Source organism: Phaethon aethereus (assembly GCF_964289735.1).
Source record: "Phaethon aethereus genome assembly, chromosome: 18".
Taxonomy (NCBI): domain Eukaryota; kingdom Metazoa; phylum Chordata; class Aves; order Phaethontiformes; family Phaethontidae; genus Phaethon; species Phaethon aethereus.
In genome coordinates this window covers 3,069,688-3,089,433 of record NC_138594.1, presented here as the reverse complement: position 1 = coordinate 3,089,433, position 19,746 = coordinate 3,069,688, and the positions used below count along the sequence as shown (strand labels likewise).

At 46.8% G+C, this 19,746-nt stretch overlaps 1 protein-coding gene across 1 annotated transcript in view; it reads left to right on the top strand.

Moving 5' to 3' along the window:
- Positions 1-2,981: 2,981 nt before the first annotated feature.
- Positions 2,982-19,746, top strand: part of STX8 (syntaxin 8) — a gene marked incomplete at both ends in the record, with an annotated part of 109,023 nt that continues 92,258 nt past the window's right edge. Inside the window, 5 exons of the mRNA XM_082008090.1 lie at positions 2,982-2,998; positions 3,389-3,488; positions 6,989-7,083; positions 8,777-8,887; positions 18,869-18,993. Coding sequence (XP_081864216.1) covers positions 2,982-2,998; positions 3,389-3,488; positions 6,989-7,083; positions 8,777-8,887; positions 18,869-18,993 — 448 coding nt within the window. The remainder of the gene's footprint in view (positions 2,999-3,388; positions 3,489-6,988; positions 7,084-8,776; positions 8,888-18,868; positions 18,994-19,746) is intronic.

Genomic DNA, 19,746 nt, shown 5'->3' with positions numbered 1-19,746 from the left:
AAATGGATCATCACTTCATGTGTTTTTAATGGTGAAAAAATTAAATATGTAGAGGCCGTGCTGTCTCTGGACAAGCAGTGCAGCTGAAGACCATAAATATTTCATGCTAACTGCCTGCGAGAGGAGCCAGCCCGATTCGGATGTGCAAAGAGGGCTGGTAAGAAGAGCTGCACCCTGGAGACGGAGCCCGCCCCGGGGGGCTGCCAGGGCCAGCGGGGCTCCCTGAGTCGCCCCACGCTGCTTCGCTCCGTGCCCAGGACACATCTGGCACATGGGTCCTCCTCGGTCGCTGCTTCATGGTCCCCAGCACCCGTCCCAAGAGCATCGGTCTCAGCCCCTCCGCCGCAGCCCTGTCCTCTTGCCACAGCAGTGCAATAGCAGCCCCGTGCTATGAGGGCAACAAAGCACGGCTGTCAGGGTCTTGCCGCTGCTTTTCGGGCACCTGTACTGATGTTTATATCTGCATTGATTTGTGTCATCAATCGCACCCCAAAAAAAGAGGAGATGCCAAACCCTGGATGTGGGAAAGGCTCTTTGGGCTGGGACGGAGCAAAAGCAAGGGTCCAGTCACTGCAGGGCCCTTCGCAGCCTCCACAGCCAAAATACTGATGGCGTCAACACTGTCCAGCATCACGGCGGCTTCCGGGCGCTGCTGCTGGCAAGGGGGACCGGGACAAGGGGGACCGGGACATCGGCACGGGCAGGGGAGCGCAGGGGTAGGCCCCAACTGTCATCTGGAGAGGGGCAGGGGATGGGGCTGAGGATTCGGAGAAGGGAAACAACAGCTGCCGTAAGGAAGGGAAAGGCAGGAGCCAGGGAGCCCGTGGGGCTGGAGGAGCCCTGCCTGAGGGGGACAGCCCGCGCCGGGCGCGGGGAGGCGTCGGGACGCTGCGGGCGGCACCCCGGGGGTGTCCTAATGCGGCCCCTGAACATCAGGAGACGCAGGCCAGGGTGGGAAAGGGAGAGGGTGCCCCGCTGCTCGGCCTTGGGCTCAGGTGGTAGTGGACGGGAGGAAGGGAGGGAGGGAGGGAGGAGAGAGGAAGCAGGGAGGGAAGAGGGAGGAACAAGGGGTGAAAGGAGGAACAAGGAAGGAGGAAGGAAGGAAGAAAGGAGAAAGGGAGGAAGGAGGAAGGGAAGGAGGAAGCAGGATGGAGGAGGGGAGGAAGGCGGGAGGAAGGTGAGCGGGTGTGCTGCAGAGAGGGGCTAACTGGGGCGTACAGCCCTCCGGGACGAGGCAGCGCCGGGCCATGCCCCGCGCGGTGCTGGACGCTGCGTCTCAGGACCCGGTGCCGGCAGCGACCGGGCACGCCGGCTCCTCGTCCTCTTCTGCTACGTGGTATTTAACGCTGGTGCAAACACCCTGAAAAAACAAATACGCAACTTCTTCCATAAAAGTCTCCACACCTTTCACAACTTGCAAATCACGGTAGTAGATCCTGGTGCGATAACACAGCGATAATACTGCTGGGCTGCAGAGAGTATCGATTCCCACTTCCCAGCGCTTGCCCGGTCCCTCCAGACTTCACCGCTCAGAACCAAACTGCTCTGACACGCAGGGCTATTATTTCACAGAATTCCAGAGGCTGGGAAAATTATATAAGCACTGGGTAGCTTTCCTTGGACTGGGTCTTTGCAGCTTCCAGTGCATTTTGTGCTTTTCTGGAAGATGAAAAAGGGCTCCTGGCAAATCAGGAGGAAGCAATGGGCTTTTGCTCCTGACTCAAGCACCTTTCTGCCATTCCCAGGTGCCCGAGGGTGTGGGGATATCCAAGCCCGGGGGATGCTGGCTGTGTCCCCACGCTTTCCCTGCCTCCTGATTTTCTCTGTCCCAGTTCTTCTCCCACACACTCCCAAAGCTCCCCCAGCAGACCTGGGGGTGAAGTTTTCCCTGGTGCCATTTATCAAGGGTGCTTACAGCTGTACATTTTAATCCGTACCATAATATTATTTCCACAATAGCAATATACTGGTGCCTTGATGGCATTAATGCACCCAACTGGGGTGCAAGCTGCATGCAAGAGGCCGTCGGTGCCCTGCGGAGCTGCCGCCAAGTTCGAAGCTGGCCATTGACATGCAAAATTGAAAATATAAAGCGTTTCCTTCTTCCTCAGCAGCAAAGGCTGGAGGTGTGCGACACTCCAGGCCCGGCCTGACGTGCGAGCCGCTGTCCCTCCCCGCGCAGCAGCATCGCCAAGCGCACGCTGCGGAAATCCCAAATTCCCCCGGGGCTTTAGGAAAAGCATCGAATACTTGGGGAGTCCCAGCAGAACCCCAAGAGACTACAAAGGTTTCCGAAGGGGCCCTGGCTGCAGACTAAAGGCGACACCGTGGAGATAAGGCCCGCGGAGATGGCTGGGGACGAGGGGTTTCAGTTACTCCACGCTCGTGAGGGCTCTTGCCTCGGGCCTTGGCCCACGGCGCGGGCAGCCCAGCCCAGCGCCTCGGCTGGCGGCGGCTTGGTGCTGGCAGCAGCCCCGTCCCTGCTCCCGCGCCTGACAGGGCCGAGGAAAGCCCAGTGCCGCCATGCCAGCGCCATGCCAGCGCCATGCCAGCGCCATGCCAGCGCCATGCCAGCGCCATGCCAGCGCCATGCCAGCGCCATGCCAGCGCCATGCCAGCGCCCGCGGCCCTGCGCGGGCCTCATTGTGCAGACCCTGCGGGAGGGCCAGGGCAGAGCTGGGGACAGCCATGGCTGCACCACACACCTCGTACTGCACACCTGGCACCTCTGCATCCTGCACCCATGGACCTCTGCACCCCGTATTTCTGCACTGTGCGCCTCTGCACTCTGCACCACGCACCCACCCACTTCTGCACCCACGCAACTCTGCACTCTACACCGCTGCACTCACCCACGCACGCACCGCTCACCTGCCCCTCTGCGCGGCGCCTGCGCACGGCGGGGTTCGGGCCTCGGCGGGCGCCGTCGTCAGCTGACCCGGGCCGGAAGCGCGGGGCCCTTCCGGGCGGCGGCGGCGGCCATGGCTCCGGACCCCTGGTGAGCCCCGGGCTGGGACTCCGGGCGCGGCTTCCCCGGGCCGGGCGCGCCGCCCCCGCTGCGAACCGGGCCTGGTAGCCGGTGCCGTTGTGTGGGGCAGCGGCGCTCCGTGGCGGCCGCGGGAGGGCCCCGGCCGTGCGCGGCAGAGCCTCAGGCTCCGCCCCGACTAGGCCTCCCTCCGTGCCGTGCGGCGGGACGGGGGGTGCCCCTTCCCTACAGAGTGGTTTCCCCCCAAAGAAAAGCTGCGTTTAGGTGAATCTAAAATGCCGCGTGTGCGCTGCTGGCTCCCCGCCTGTTGTGGCAGAGCACCCGCAGGATCCCCGCAGAGCCAGGCCCCCTGCAGCGGTCAGGGCCGGGGGTGTGGGGCTCACTGCCGCCTCTCCTCCGCAGGCTCTCGCTGCACGACGCCGCTTGCCAGGTCGCCCAGGAGGTCGCCGAGAAGATCCAGGAGCGGAACCGGTACCAAAGGAACGGGGAGAGTTCGGCCAAGGTACTGCCAGCAGCGCTGGGCTTTGCGAACGTGGATATTTTTAGCTAGGTTTTGCTTCTAACCGTCCTAAATGCTGGCGAAGCATTAGATTGCAGGAGTCGTATGTGTCTAAGAAGCTGTAAATCCTGAGTTTTCCTCTAAGTCCTGGATTTTCTGCCTCTCCGGCCACAGAGGGAAGTGGGCGTTAGTCGAGTGACAGGGCCGGGCACGCTGCGGGAAGGGGTGACCGGGCTGTGTCAGGTCACCGTTGCGGCCAGCTGGGAATCTGCAGCTGAAAAGTGAAGCTTAATGGCAGGTGCCTTACGTTAATGGTAAGTTCTTGAAGATTTCCATAAAGAAAGCAAGAATGCAGTTTCAAAATTGATGGTAGCTTTTCAGTGTCACAAAAATAATGTTGGATTTAACAGTAATAAATCTTTTATGCGTGCAGTAATGCTGATTTTATAAAAAGAGAAGAGTAGAAGCAGTGGGAGTGTTGGGCACGTGCTCCTGACTGCTCAGGGCTGTTTCTGCCAGGAACAGAACTGTTTTCAGAGACCCTGAATTTAAGAGTCATAGGGATGCACGTCAGCTTCTGTGCACTCCCTTCTATGTAAATATTGGATAGATATTTTTTCCCCACAAGGCTGGCTTGCTTCCTTTCTGTAGATACTGTAGATCGGATGTGATACATTTTGTCAGAAATGTAGCTAAAAAAGGTTGCAAAATTCGTAAGACCAGAGTTAAATATGAATGAGAAGCAGAAGTTAGAGCTTATCCAGGAATATTATGTTCTCCTCCTTTTCACACTTCCTGTTTAAAAAATAAAATGAAATAAAAAGTTTATCAGGGGGCTGCTTTTCTTTAGGACTAAAAGCCTCAGCCTTTCCTTCAAGAAGCATAGGAGCCTGCTTGAGGTGCACCCTAGGGATCTCCCTTGACTACGTTAAGGTGAAAGTGTGTGCAAGCCCTTGAGTTAGTCTTTATAATAATTTGCATAATTAAATCCTCACTGATTCGTTCTGTAGACTCTGCCTCTCTTTACAGCGGGGTTATAATGTGATGCGTGATCATGAATCGCCTTTGCCAGTCTCTTTGCTGATACCTTTTAAAATAAAATGACACTTTTGAAATGTTTCTTTTGAAGAAACATTGAAGAAAACTGTGTAGGCTTTGTAATCAGTGCTTTTTAATGAATGACTCAAATTTGGCATGAATTGAAAAGAGGTTTTGGAAGGCCCAAATAAGTGGGATTTGAGAGAAATATTTTCTCTAGCTGTAGAATTGAGAGGAGTGTTTAGAAGTGGTGATTAAACTCCCTGCTTTCAAGATGATGTATTAGAAATTGTACAGATATATACTCAAGCAATAGAAAAATAATAAAAGTTTGCTGCTTAATCCATCTGTCTTTGTAAAAGAGGACAAAGTTCACTATTGGCATCGCTACAATCTGTGACATGTTCCAAAAAAGCCCTACAAAATGTTGTGTTAGTGTTGTTTGAAGCCTTTCTTGTACCGTAACTCTCCCAGGTTGTGTTTTATGGAAACATTACATGGTTGACTTATTTCTTCATGAAATCATTTGTTCCATGCCCTGTGTTTTCCAAGTGTAGTTTCCCTTTAATCCCTTAACAGTTAAAGATGAATATTTGGCAGTGTTTGATTCTACTATAAACACGTTTCCAATAATGAGAGTTGTTTGCATAACAGAAATGCATATTGAGAAATCCATGGCTGAGCAGTCATACACTCTGACTCCTGAATGCTTTAATGGAGAAAAAGTCTTTGTACAGTATTTGCCTGGTAGGGAGAATGTAAACAAGTTTTTATTTTTATAGTATTTTGCCATTAGCATGGCTAAAAAAACTTACTGCTTATTGCTGAGCAAAAAATAGAGCATAAAATTTAAAATGGAAAAAAAACCCCAAACAACCCACAACCCTGTAGGGAAAGATTTCAAGCCTGCACTTACCATCTGTGACCTCTGCTCTATTGAGCTGATCTTAAAACTGCCATTGGTTTCCTTTCTTCTTTAATGGAAGTGAAATCTTTTGTTACAGCACTGCAATTTCTGGCCAGAGTAGCAGAGAGAGCCTGTATGACTTTCCTGGACGTGTATACCTTTATGCTGCTTTGCTGGTCTGGGCCGATTAAATGCAGCGTTGTCCACCTGGACACGAGTACTGGAAACGTACATGTGAAATGAAAAGACCTTTTATTACCTAATTGCAGAGCTAGAGGGTGTGCAGCAGGCTGAGCTTTCCTAGACGTATTTATACCCCATCCTGTCTTTGGAAACTTTGCCTTCGTGTTCGGCAGCTTTGGGTCTGAAGGTAGATTTTGCAGTGCTCTGCTTCCGCTGCATGCTCTCAAGACTGCCTCAGCGTGGCTGCATCTGCTTTCTGTTGTATTTAGTAGTGTTTGAGAACAAAACTCACTGAGTCAGAGAGATTTAAACTTCTGATGCTATCAAGTGATTTTTTGGGAACTCCAGCTCCATCTGTGTGCAGATATCAAGTGCAGTTTGGCTTTGGGCAGGATCCTTGGGTCATGGTGTCTGTTCAGTGAGACTTTGGTGTCTGGCTGCTGCCTCTGTGTCTCTAAGAACGCAGGAAATGACAGTCAAAGCAAATACTCTGGCTCTGTTACTAGCTCATCACACAGAGCATCTGAGGTTGCTAACTCTTATAACCTGCAGCGGGGCTAATGTCTTGTAAACAAGAAGCACATAAAGTCTTAATTAGGATGACTCGCATAGTTAATTGCAGTTACAATGTTTTTTCCTAGTATGTTCTACATAACTGGAATGAAAAGTAGTAACATTTAAGGAGGAAAAACCCAGAGGATAATGTCAGCCTAATTTGGGAAGGGGAGGATTCCTGCAAACCTCAGGCTTGTTTGCAGCAGGGGAGAATGTGAACGACTTAACTGCATTTTTAGTAAGAACAGATGTATCTGAATCTTGGGCAGGTCACTTGTGAGAAAGGGTGGGGAGTCATAGGTGCTGCTGAGAAGGGAAATGGAGGAAATCTGCATTTCTTTGGGATCTTTAACGTCTGTGGGAGTGCAGCGGAGGGAATGTCTGAACCTGTAGCAACTTTCCCTCTAACCCTGGGAGCTGGGAAAGAAACCTGGTGGCAGAAGCAGCTGGCGCCTGTATTTGTATTAAAGATCAGAGGAAAGAACTGGAAAGCTAACTGGAAAATATTAAAATGTGCTGAGATGTTTTGCCCATATAAAGGAGCGTGTTTATAAAGACTTGAAAGAAAGCTCTCCATATTAAACAGCGTTAATGCATTACAATTGTGTTTGCAAAACTAGTACTATTTATCTCATTATTTTGTAAGCAGTCCAAACCAGTTAACTGTCTCGCTCCCTTTGTGGCTCTGAGGCAGGCTTTCTTCATTTAGAACAGAGTCCTTCACACCAGTATAGCTCAAGTTAAATATATTGTCATCTGTATGTAGTAGTATTAAATTTTATGCACATGTATAAAAAAAAAAATCTTTCTTCTCCTTCAGCTCAATGTGATTATCAGATCATCACTGCAGAATCTCAGAGAGAAGATCGATCAGCTGAAGGACTTACTGCTTCGGGCTGTATCAACACACCAAATGTATCTGTGTAAACATCAACTCACTGACCTTTACTGTTTTGCGGGAGAGAGTGGAAAAGTATGCTATAATTGCTCCGCCACGCAGTTGGGGTTTTTCCCTCATTCCATTTTTAGAAGACTTTGTCGCTAGAACTTTGTCCGTGCTGCTGTTTAATGTTTTCACGGCAGCTGTAGTGCAGGAGGAGTTGGGAGCCTGGGCATCTCTGGTACGGTGGACACGAGGCTGGCTTTCGTTACATTTGTGTCAGAGAGAAGCTTAACAAGATGATCTGAATAATCTCAGAGCTGCCACCATCTTGCCTGTGCACTGTGCCGATGCTGTTGAGTGGCTGGTTTGTGGGCTAAGATCACTCGTCTAGCAGAAAACTTGCTAATCCGTTCTTTTCCCTTGGCTCAGCCGCTGGCTGCAGGAGTGCCAGTGCTTGCAGAAAGCAAGGGTGAAGCCTTGTTCAGGGATGTGGCAGCCCTGACTTGGACTGATGTAAGGAGCAATGGAACTGCATCTTCGGAATGATGTCAGAATGCTTTAATATATGCCTTCGAAAGAAATCGCACGTGTTTTTCTAGGATTGTTACCCTGTGGCCTGGCTTGGATTTGCTGCTCTTTCCATATGCTGTGATGGTCAGGCTTAACGAGGCAAAATATGTCCATCTCCCTGAATATGTCCAGCAGCAATCTGATTTAATGAATGAATGTTTAACTTCAAGCTAACTATAGCAGAAATCCCTTCTAAGCTCAGACCACCTGAGTGCGGTGCTGATGGCCAGGAGTAAAACTTTCCTGTCCAGTGGCAGAAAACATACACAAATCAGATCAGCTATTGCATAATCTATTGAGCAGTAGCTGGAAGGGAGTTAGTAGTCCTTCAAAATGTCACTAAGATTAATTAAAAAAAGCAAACACATGTCCCCTGTCAAAACTGCAGCACTTAAGGGCATCTTGTCTTTCAGAGATGCCACATGAATTGGTTTTTGTGCTGCATCAGTGGCTATTGGGGTGTTCTGCTAATGAATTGCAAATGGCAACAGATGCTGAAAGTAAGTTTTTGGTTGTTTGCTGACCACTTGGCTGGGAGCTATGCACCTGGTCTGCATTATGAGCCTCCAGTGAACTCAGACGTGAAGTACCCTGCTGACTGTAAAAGCTCTAGTCTGTTTGGACCTGCCCCATTTAGATCATAGCAGTATAAGTTGGAGTTCTTTTAAGAAGACTCATCCTTCCCTGATCTTAACCTGTGCAGCACTGTTATATGTTGTCAATGTTATAGAAGACATCAGCTGCATAGGACTTCTTAGTAATAAATGGAAGAAGAATTATGTTGGATTTTGGAGGGGAAATGCTATTCTTAATACTTATGTTAATTTGGAAGTAAATAGCCTTCCAGTTCTCTTATTACTTTGAGTTGATGACCTGAAGATCACTCTGTGGTCACTGTATGAAACTTTTTCTTTGAGATACGTAAACTTCAGAAACGCAGTTAGAATAACAGCAGACTTCATTCAGAAAAATGTGACCTATCTATCCTTTTCTTAGACGTTACAGCCTTTTCTTGAGTTAAAATAGTTACTCTAGTTAATTTTGATGATCAGGAGGTCTGAATTATTTTAAGAATGTATAACAGGTATTATTTTATATAATAAAATTGAAGTTTTTCAGTGTTTTTAAGTTTGGTCCTTAACCAAGTATCATCAGCACACAGCTGGAGGGAGACAGGAGGCAGAATTTGGTGGATGACCTTCTCACAAGACAGAAACAACTTCAGGCATCCTATAAGAATGAAGGCACAGAACCAGATGTGATAAGGTATGGCATTGTCACCTCAAATGAACAATGTGATTTGTGCTTTGAGTATGTCTGAAGATAATGTTAAATGCATCTGTTGAACTCAGTTACTCCTACATGTAGCAAACTACAGTTTCATTTGCTTAGAAATCATCTGCTTTTTTTTAGTGATGGTATCATATATGTCTGCAAAGCTGGGGAGGACGAGGGTGTGGGGAGTTGCGTGGACGAGTTAATAGCTGACCAAGTGATCTAGTAGAATCAGTCACTGAGATGGACTGATGGGTGCCACCATACAAGGTCTATGTGAATTTTTGGAAAGAAAACTGTCAAGATGAGGCTTAAGCTTCAAGCTCATGCTGTGTAGCAGTCATTTTAATTTCCATTTTGGGGTGTCCTTCACAGCTGTGAAAAATAATGATGGTTAATAGCCTTCAAGTTGTGCTCTCCTCCTGCAGTTCTTATATAGCCCCTTTCTGGTGGAAGGAGTTATATATTTGTCATCTCTAACAGGTTCTTAGAAACAATCCATCCCTGGTGGTCTCTGATCAGGAAGAAAGGCAGAGCCTTTTCTTGAAGTGTGAAATTCAGGCCTCTTGTCTGAGTTACTAAATTATTGGCAGTTGGGTTAGATGGGAGACACACAGGTGCTGTGTCCATAACACCATCCATGTTAGGCATAGGCTTGGTATATAATTACATAAAAAGACACTTTTTACTGCTGATGTTGCAGTCCTGCAGTGGAATAAGGAAGGATGGCTTGTTTCTAGTGCTTTGATAATGGCCTTTTGAATTTTATCATTTCCAGTTAGGTCAGCAACACCTTTTGCCTATGGAATTCCGCTCATGAGTATTTACTTCCCTTGGCTGTACTTCAGAACTTTTGGTAGCTTCAGTTTCTGCATGAGCATGCGTGTGTCTTGCTGAGGGGCTGCTGCAGGTCCTTTACGTCCGGGAGTTTTGACGTCTTACTGAAATACCAAGTTAAAAATGCTTGCTGAGCAGCAGGATTGAGAGACTCCTGTGAATTTGTTACACTGCTCTTTCCTTTCCTAATTCAAATAGCATAACCCACCACCCTCCCTTTTCTCCTTGTTCTTCCTCTTTCCCCTGTGTTTCCAGTGGCATCCCGCTGGTTGAGAGAGAGTATCCTGGGTTCAGCCTGGAGCTCGACATGTGCTACACATGGTCTAAAGGCTCTGCTAACGAGGCTCTGTCTCTTCTGCCTCTTCATCTGTGTTGTAAAAGTGAATTCTTCTCCTTTGCGACTCCTTCTTTCAATGTGTTTAAACTGCCCAATGAATTAATTGCTGGAGGAGAGAGAGGAGAAAAGGGGTAGCAATAAATAAGCCTTGTTGCTAAGCTGGTAGCCAGGCTACAGATGACAAAATGAAGCTGCCATTTCCTCCTTCCTCTGCAAGCAAATGGGTACTAGATCTACCCCCTTAGCACAGGATCAGGGCTGTGGTATGTCAGAATTGAAGTGGCGTGTGTTGAGGGACAGCTTCAGAAGCATCCTCGTGATTCACTGGGTGATATGCTTTGATCTCTATTAGCCCTGAGCCGACAGTCATGCAAAGAATGAAAAGCCCTGCTATCAAAGAGCATGATTTACCTGTTTCCTGACCCCATGCAGGTCGCTAAATACTGCTCTGTGTGAGAGTTACCTTTTTGGCTAAATTCCAGCACAGGTAATTGCATTTTCTTTTCCTAATTTTCCCTTTGCAGATTCAGGTAATCTACTGTCCTTCCAAATGGTGCAGAAGAGAAGCAGAACTGCAGTCTCTGGGTTTGCAGAGCTTGCTGTATTTCCATGGTCAGCAAAATTACTCGAAAGCGTAGACTGTAATCGTTACAACTTTGTTTTAAGGTCTTGTATTTTTAAAAAAGTGAACATACGTCCTCGGTATTTTTTTATGAATCGCAGCCATTGGGCCCGGGCGCCTATTTTGTTGATGTGTGGGAAGGTTTAGTGCAGCAGGCACTGACTTCTTAGGCTGGCTGTGGGTCATGCGAGGGGCTGTGCTCTGCCCTGTAAGCCCTGCACAGTGCTGCATGTGTGGTCCGGGTCATACGATGTGGCTGAGCAGAACTTCCTCACCTCTGCTGACCCGTGGTGTAGTGAGATCTGCCTCTGAAGAGAGCAATGGTACTTCTCCAATGTTGACGTGCAATAGAAATACATATTTAAAAAAAAAAAAATTTTTAGCTTGTGTTTCTAAGTGGTAGGGATTGTATAATGCACTGTATTCACTGGACCTTTTCCGCAGCAAACACACAACGTTGCATTTATACACGCACATGTAAGGTTACTTGTGGGAGGGAGAGCGTTAGAGCCCTCCTGAGAAAGTTTCTCACCTTTTTGCAATATGTCAGCGCGCAGTCTTAGAACAAAACTTTATAAACTTTTAACTCCCCACACTTACGAATAAATGCGTGAGCCTGTTTGCTGATGTTCTTTAAGAACCAGTCCCTTTTCAGTGCTGTGCTCTTGAAAAAAGCAGAGACAGTTTTGAAGCTATTGTAGAAAATGGCGTACCAATGTGACCGTTGTGTCCCACCATAACTGTTGAAAAATAAGGTGTTTTTTTTCGAGCTTGTTTGCTTGTGTATCTTGGAGCAGATGTGAGAGATACTCAAAGTTTAACTGATAGTTTTCTGTATTCATGTGTGTATCTGTGTTTTGTGAGGGTCTGTTCAGTAACACGGTGTAGAGGTTGGCTTCTGCTTGCTTTTGTTCTCCAGTGCAGTGTTTGGGACAGCCAAAGCGCGTGTTTCACTTTGTGGTTTGTCATCTTTGCGTCACCAGACCTTTGTCGGCGCAACACCTGCTGCAGGTGGTAAAACTAGACTTTGATCGAATCCGTTAATTGTTCTAGGTTTGGCATTCTCCGGAGCGCAGTGCAAATCCAGTTGGTGCATTGGTGCTGGCTCTGTTACGTCTATCGCTGAGTCAACTGAAACAGGTCAAATAGCGAGTAGGCAAAATGTCTACGGGACTGATGGTGTGAGAAAGCTCTTGTGTGTCTCCTGCTCTGAGCAGTCCATAAACTGATCTGACCTTCCGAAGCGTGGCCGTCCCTGCTGCGGCAGGGCAGCGTTGGCACGTTACTGCTGCGGAGCTGACGGAGGGCAAGGATTCAACCTAGAGCTGCCTGGTGTGAAGGTGTCGAGGCAGACGGGAGGAAAATATCAAAACCTCATGATAATTTCAAGCTCCATTAGAAATGATCGGGGAAACCAGTATTTTCCAGCACAAGATAACATCAGAGACAGTATTTATTTGCTAGTGTTGCAAGGCCTGAAGTTTTATAGTTCTCTTTCAACTTCTTAAATTAAAAATGGATAAAACTATGCCAGCTATTCTCTGCCTGGTGAATTCACACCCCTTCCATAGTCTCCCTTGTAGGTCTTGTTTTCAGTGGTGCAGGCAGAGACGTAGCTGGGGCCTGAATCTTGTGCCAGTAAGTCAAACCTTTGTCTCTTGCCTGGGCCTGGCCCGTGCGTAGGTCGGTCGGGAAGGAGCTTTTCCCCTGCCCGCCGTGCTGCTTGTAGGGACAGAGGACGACAGCTTCTGGTAGGGTTAAGCTGCTGTTTACAGCACCAGGTTTCTCTGAAATTGTTGCAGACTTCTGGAACAGCCTGCTTTGGATTTCAGTAGGTGACAAAGGCCGCCTTCAGTGCGTCTGAAGTCTGAAAGTCAGTTTTTCCCACTGCATTAGAAAAATCAGCACATGTTTGATTAAGTTCTAGCACTGACACTTTTCTCTGGTTTTGTATTGCTTTTCTGTATCTAATCCATCTCTGATGTGACAGCACACATTTTCAGAAGTCTTTTTCTTTCCAGCAGTCATTCCTTTCATTAACCTTCTTGCACCACTGATCACATATTTATTGTCCCCATGGCCTATAACTGTGAAGGTTTTACTAGAATTAATCTTCGTTTATATTTGGTCACCATTCAGTGAGTTTTACATCCTTTGAAAACTGCTGTAAAGCTATTTCTGATTGTGAAGTACAGTGGCCTTAATGCTCTTAGTATTTATCCTAACTGACAACTTGGGCCAGAACACAGGGCAGGACACTACATTACTTTGGTATAGCATTAGTTTACTTTCCGGCGTTGTCGGCCTTAATTAAGATGCAACTGGAATTTTCCAGGGGAAAGGTTGCGCTGTTTTATGTGACTCCGCTTGAGCAGGGTCAGTTAAATTTTCTTTAATTGGTTTTTCAATGGGCAATTCCAGTATCTTCTCCCCTCTTTTTTCCTTGGGAAGAAATCTGTGCAGGTTATTCTAACAGAGACTTTAATGAAGTAGAAATCCCCATGGTTTCACACTATTTGAAAGTGAGAAGTGAAAAAACCAACTAGAAACATTGACTCTCTATAAATCACAATATCAGAATTTTGTGAATCTTTAAACATTTGTGGAGGCAAAGGAATCAAGAATATTCCTCCTGTCTGACCAGGTAGTCAGTACGTAGAAGTATACATCGATCACCAGTGAATAAATAAATCGTGTGTACTTTAACATGCCTTTCTTGGTTTCTCTTTGAATTTCTCAAAAATAGAGAAAACTTTTGACAGCTGTGGGACACAAAACAGCTTAAGTAATAGCTACCCTAGCTAACTTGTGGAAGAGTCCATTTTTTTTTTCTTTTAATGTGGGTTACCATTTTTTCTGCTTAAATACTTTTTTGTCAGATGTAGGGCATTTAGGTCTTATTCCAAACAGCCATTTTGCCTAATGCCAGATAGGCATCGAGTGCCCGACTTTAATGAATAAGCCATTAGGTGCTTAAATGCTTTTGTGAGTCTGGCTGTTTTTTATGGAGGAGCAAATGCTCTTTGGAAAACAAGATTAAAAATAGTTGTTTAGGTGCCTTTAAAACTACTTCTTGCTTTCCTTCCTCCCTAGCAGTTACTGTTGGAAGCCCTCCTGGCTGCAGCTATGATGGTCTGATGTCGGATGCGCTTAGCCTTGTGTCTAGGAGATCGATGGAAGGGTGGAAGAAGAGGTGAATTGTCCATCCAGAAACCCATGCCACATCTGAGGCTTGAGTCATAAGACCAAATCTAGGGGCTGGGATCTTCCAGTATTAATGTGTCTTTAGCCGTGCAGTCACGAGCCAACATGGTTGTAATTGTCTCAACACCCTCCTCATCCACTAAACTGTGTCTCTGCACTTGGGTCACCTCCCGTTGTACCAGCTGTCACCTGGAAGCACTCTGTAGGTTACAGCGTGTGCAGGCGTCAGTGCGTCCTCACACAAGCAGCAGGTACAGCGCCTGTTAAAACCCAAAGGTTGTTGTGCCCACCCCAAATTTAAGGACTGTTCCAGTAAGGTAGTGAAGTTTCCTCAGTTTGTCCTGTGTTCAAGGGACATCTCTCCTCCTTCAGAGCATACCAGAGTTTCCTTAAGGACCTCGCTGAAGTCAAGACTGTGGTTATGAGAAAACTGCGTATCCTTGCATTTATAAGGAATAGCGAAGAACGGGTATCTAAACACGACAGAAAAGTAAGTCAAACCCTGTAATTTTAGGCATTGTGCTTCAGGTTGTGCCTGCATGCCTGTTATTAAAGCTTATTGCTCATTAGCCTCAGGAAGAATGTCAGTAGGAGGGCAGCTTTCAAGGCTGAGCTCCGTGCTTTCTGTTGTGCCTCTTAAGTTTGCTCAAAACTACTCGAAGTTTCCTGTGCAAAGTTGTTTCTGTATCAGCAGTGGTGGTGTTATTCTGGCGTGGGCGTGCAGCGTCTGTAGTGAGAACGAATGCCAAGCTGAGACCTGCTTGGAGGCTCGCGTTCCTGTCGCTTGTGATCAGGCGGACTTCAGCCGCCGCGCAGAGAGCAGAGGTTCAGGCACGAGCTTAGTGCTGCGTCGTGGCCCGAAAGTAGCCCTCCGAATGGCACCGAGGGGGGAGTACCTCGCCTCGGGCGCAGAGATGTGAGTTGCGGGTGATGGAGCTGTTGATTGTTTTGTGAAACAGGATAAACAGTCTCACAGGAGCAGATTTGTCCCTTCATCTTTTCTCTGCATGTAATTATACCAGATGCAGCTTCTTTCTAGAAAGAACTCTCCTTTCTTATAATTGCCTTATTTCTGAGGAGTGCAAGTGGGCTGTAGAGGTGAGACTGTTTCGATGGGGACTATATAAGTTTTATAATATATTTAGTATTGTGCTATGTCCAATCTTGCATAGAAAGTAAGGGATGATGTAGAAAGAAGATGGTAATATTTGATAGCAAGATTACTCTCTGATGGAAATGTTTATTGCGGTATATATTTTGAGAGTTTGCATAGGAAGGTGAGACTGCTGTGAAATAAAATGTGAGTGTAAATGTTGTTATAAAGGTAACCTTCCCCGGGGACACTTACCCTGGTGTAGGGGTATTTCCTCTTGCCACAACCCCACCACCCAGACACTCAGCATTTTGAGTGGACGTGTTATTCCAGGGTAAGTGTGCCTGTACCTCTGTGCAAACACGCTTCCAGCGTGCTGCTTGCCCTGTGCCGCTCCTCCGCAGGCACCTGCTGTCCTGTATGAGCACGAGGTGATTGGGAGCCGCTTCCCCTGTGGCGCGAGTGCGGAAGGTGCCGTGCCTATGCTGCGAGCAGGAGTTAGTGGTCCAGAGGTGCCGCAAAGTAGCTGTGTTCTGCAAATCAGCTGTCCGGCATCCCGGGTGGCAGCTGGCTTGTGCAGCTTCTGCTCATTGAAACCAGTGGGACCAGTTAACTGAACTGCAGGTAAATGGTGTAAAGAACAACACATTTCCTTGAACGTGAGCTAGGCTGCTCTTGGTGCTTGTGCTGGTGGAGCCGGGGAAGTCCTCTGCCAGCTGCAGGGAATGCCACCCCTTCTGTGGGCTTCCCGTCGGAGCGGTTCTTGTGGGGAAGTCTCCACCTGGGAAGGTACCTGGAGGGGACTTGGAAGTTCTTGTGCTCATGTGGCTTCTCCCAGGTTTTTCTGGAGGGGGAGAGAGCTGTTGTTATGTATGTTAATGTTATACTTGCTTTATTTTACTAGCTTGGAGCTTCCTAAAAATATGTTGCCTGCCAGTGTGAGCAATTAAATTGTAAGTGAGAAAATACCCCAACTTCTTCACCATCTCCTCTGAGACTGACCTGTGAAGCCAAGGCAAGGTGCCCTGGGCACTTCAAAGAACCCCACTGTATAACTGTATCGTTAAGGGAATGTTCAAGTGATCATGCACCCAATTGTCATATGACCCAGGTTTTGTTTAAAATTCAGTCTTGCTGATCAGTCTTCTAAGCCTTGATGTGTGGCCTTGGTCTAAAGTAAGTGCTGGTTGACTAATCTAAGTTACTTGGGAAGTTTTGTAAGAATTATCAGTGAAACAATGCCTTCTGGAAGATAAGCCCTCCCTTGTTAAGCAGTGACATAGCTCCCTGATTTTAAACCCCATCATCTTTTATACTTGGACGCATTGCTGAGCCTCGTAATTAGTTAAATCTGCTCCTATAATCAAAAGCTATCTGCACACTCCACTGCTCTGTGACGGTTTCAAAGATTTACGTGATTAACTTGGTGGAGGCAGTGGGTGGCTAATTGGATAAGCTTTAATCTTCACACCACCAAAGCGAAACATGGTAAGATCAGAGGAAATAGGAAGTTATGCTGTGTTGTGTGGGAAGGTAGTTACCAAACATGTCAAAAAGATTATTGTAACGAGCAGACCAGTTGTCATGACCCAACATACAAGAATAGGACAGATTATTGGTGGGGGAGGGAGAGACTGAGTGGTGCAAATTATTTCAAATTTGCTTGCCTTGGCTTTTATTTTTAACAGGCAGAAATAGTTGTGCTCTTTTTAGCAAACAAAGAGCTTTATCTTCCATTTGCTTTATGTAAGTAATTTTGTCAGGTGTTGTTAACCATAGATTTTGTGCGCTTGCTAATTGGGCTGCTGAACTGGGTGAACTGTGGTGATCTTTGCATCTTCAGAAGCGTAATGCTTCCGTTGTGTTTGTGAACCTGCTAGCAGTCGTGAGGCTAGAAAACACAAGAGTGTGTTTAATCCCCCGAAGCAGTGAAGAAAGCTAGGTAATGTGTAAAACTGCATTTCAGGTGTGTGTATTTCTGTCTAATCAAGCCTGATGCCCTACCTCGATAAGTACATGCAGGTTTTAATGGAGGTGCAAAGGGCTGGAATACAGAAGAATCCCAGCTCCTCTTTCAGATGTTGCCCCTGACGGCCCGCTGGCTGTTGGCACAGGCGGTCTGGGTTCTGCCCTGCAGCGTGATGTTCCACCACCATCAGGATGGTGAAGTGAGATGATGTGATTTACAATATGCGCTGCTTAGTCCTGTAGCAAAAAAAAAAAATTCTTTTTTGATTCTGACAAATCCATTACCTTGAGATGAAGTTGAATGAACATGTTAAAGTTTTAAGTGAGAAGAGGTTAAGTGTTCCCGAATTTTACTGGCTGTGAATGCAATACGAAGTGTGTGCTGTGCTGCACGCAGAGGAGAGTGTATGTACCTGTAATTTATGGATGGCCCAAAACTCACATGGTGATGAATTTATTTTTCAGCAGTGTTGATTCATCTCATGGCCAGGAGATGTCTCTAGTTCACCACAATTCCTCAAGGCACCCCTAGACACCAGTTCTGCATTTTGCTTGAATACCCAAGGGCTGTGAGACTTCAGTCATCCCTCTGCGGGGCTGAACCCCGTATCGGTGGGGTGCATTAATTCCTCCTAGCTCTACTGATGCTGGTGCAGAGTCAAGTTCTTTTGATAAAGGATTTTGACCACAAAATGATTTTGAGCTTGTGTGTGTACCATACAGCATTTCAGTATATCTTGCAAAGGAGGGACCTGGACTCAATTAAAAAAACAAAACAACCAAACAAACAAAAAAAAAACCTAAAAGAAATTAGGTCTTAGTGTAATTTGAGACTTTGAGCGATCCTAAAAATGCTCACTGTTCTTGTTTTGTTTGTGGAAGTGCTTTGAGAAAGAACAAGGTAAGGGTAAAATAAGAATAAAATACGGCATTTAAAAAAAGCAAAGCAGTAAGCAAAACCTCTTACTTCTGTACTACTGTTGAACTGATCTTACAATGACTCTTACCCCAAATCTGAGTTGCAGTTTTGGGTTCAAGTGGCGCTCAGTCTGTCATACAATGTTTTTCTTGTAGGAGAAACCAATGAAAAGCTGAAAGGCGGAAACCAGAAATCTGGTATTGAGAAAAATATTTAAGTGGCACTTCATTTTACTACTTGAATTTATGTGCCCTGGACATGAAAAACTTGTTTTCCGTTGTAACCAGGGAAGTGTCTGTAATGTGAACAACCTCAAGTCATAATTCTTCTAAAAGAAAAACCTGTAACTTGATTACTCTCTCATTTAAGAGCGTGTGTGCCTGGCTTCTTGTTCACATTGATGCCAGAGTAGGAAATGCAGGAGAGTAACTGTGTGACTTCCATCTACAGTTTTTGAACTGCAGAAGTGTTCCCTTTTAGGTTTGGTCAGGATTGCAGAAAATTAGCAGTCTCATCTGATTTGCATCTCTATTAATGTGTTGATCCTTTTACTGTTGGAAGCTTTCAGGCTGTACCTCAGTGTTTTTATAAGTTTGTGTTTTGATCACATAGCAAATACATGAATAACGTGTATTCTCAGTAACCCTGTTACTGTTTTTGTAGCAGTTTTGAATGCTGTGTGTTCTACAAGCAAGCAGTGTTTAATATGAATATATTATATGATGTACATTTCACCATGTAGCTTAATTGTTCACTGCAAAATTAACTCTCTCCCTCCTTTACCACTTCTAGGCAGTGTTACAGAGCCTGCGAGATGTATTTGTTATTGGAGATCGGCGTATTCTTTTTGGCTAATTTCTTTTATGATTGCAGAGAACGACGTGCAGTGCAGCAAATACGTACACTTCCATCTCTGTCAGCTAGTCTTGTGAGCACAGATCATAGGATGAGTGGGTTTTGTGTTGAAAATTATTTACTGGATTTATTTTCAGATCTAGCCTAATGACGGGAGGGGTCAAACGAGGTGTAACCAACCCATGGCTCTTGGAAGAATCTGAGGAAACCAGAGGGCTTGGCTTTGATGATCTCAGGCAGCAGCAGCGAAGGATAATAGAAGGTACAAGAATCTTTCTGTTTTTTATAAGCATCATTAGGACTCTGGACTTTAGTAAAGCCTTTGACAGTGTCTCCCACAGCATTCTCTTGGAGAAACTGGCAGCTCGTGCTTTAGACAGGTTTACTCTTCTTCAGAGAGTTGTGGTGAATGGCGTTAAATCCGGCTGGCGGCCGGTCACAAGCGGTGTTCCCCAGGGCTCGGTTCTGCGGCCGGTCTTGTTCAATATCTTTATCGATGGCCTGGATGAGGGAATCGAGTGCTCCCTCAGTAAGTTTGCAGATGACACCAGGTTGGGTGGGAGTATTGATCTGCTGGAGGGTAGGAGGGCTCTGCAGAGGGATCTGGACAGGCTGGATCGATGGGCTGAGGTCAACTGTATGAGGTTTAATAAGGCCAAGTGCTGGGTCCTGCACTTCGGTCACAACAACCCCATGCAACGCTACAGGCTTGGGGCGGAGCGGCTGGAGAGCTGCCCGGCGGAAAGGGACCTTGGGGTGCTGGTTGACAGCCGGCTGAACATGAGCCAGCAGTGTGCCCAGGTGGCCAAGAAGGCCAACAGCGTTCTGTCCAACAGCATCAGCAATGATTTGGCCAGCAGGAGCAGGGCAAGGATCGTGCCCCTGTACTGGGCACTGGTGAGGCCGCACCTCGAATCCTGTGTTCAGTTTTGGGCCTCTCACTACAAGAAGGACGTTGAGTTGCTGGAGCGTGTCCAGAGAAGGGCAACGAAGCTGCTGAGGGGTCTGGAGCACA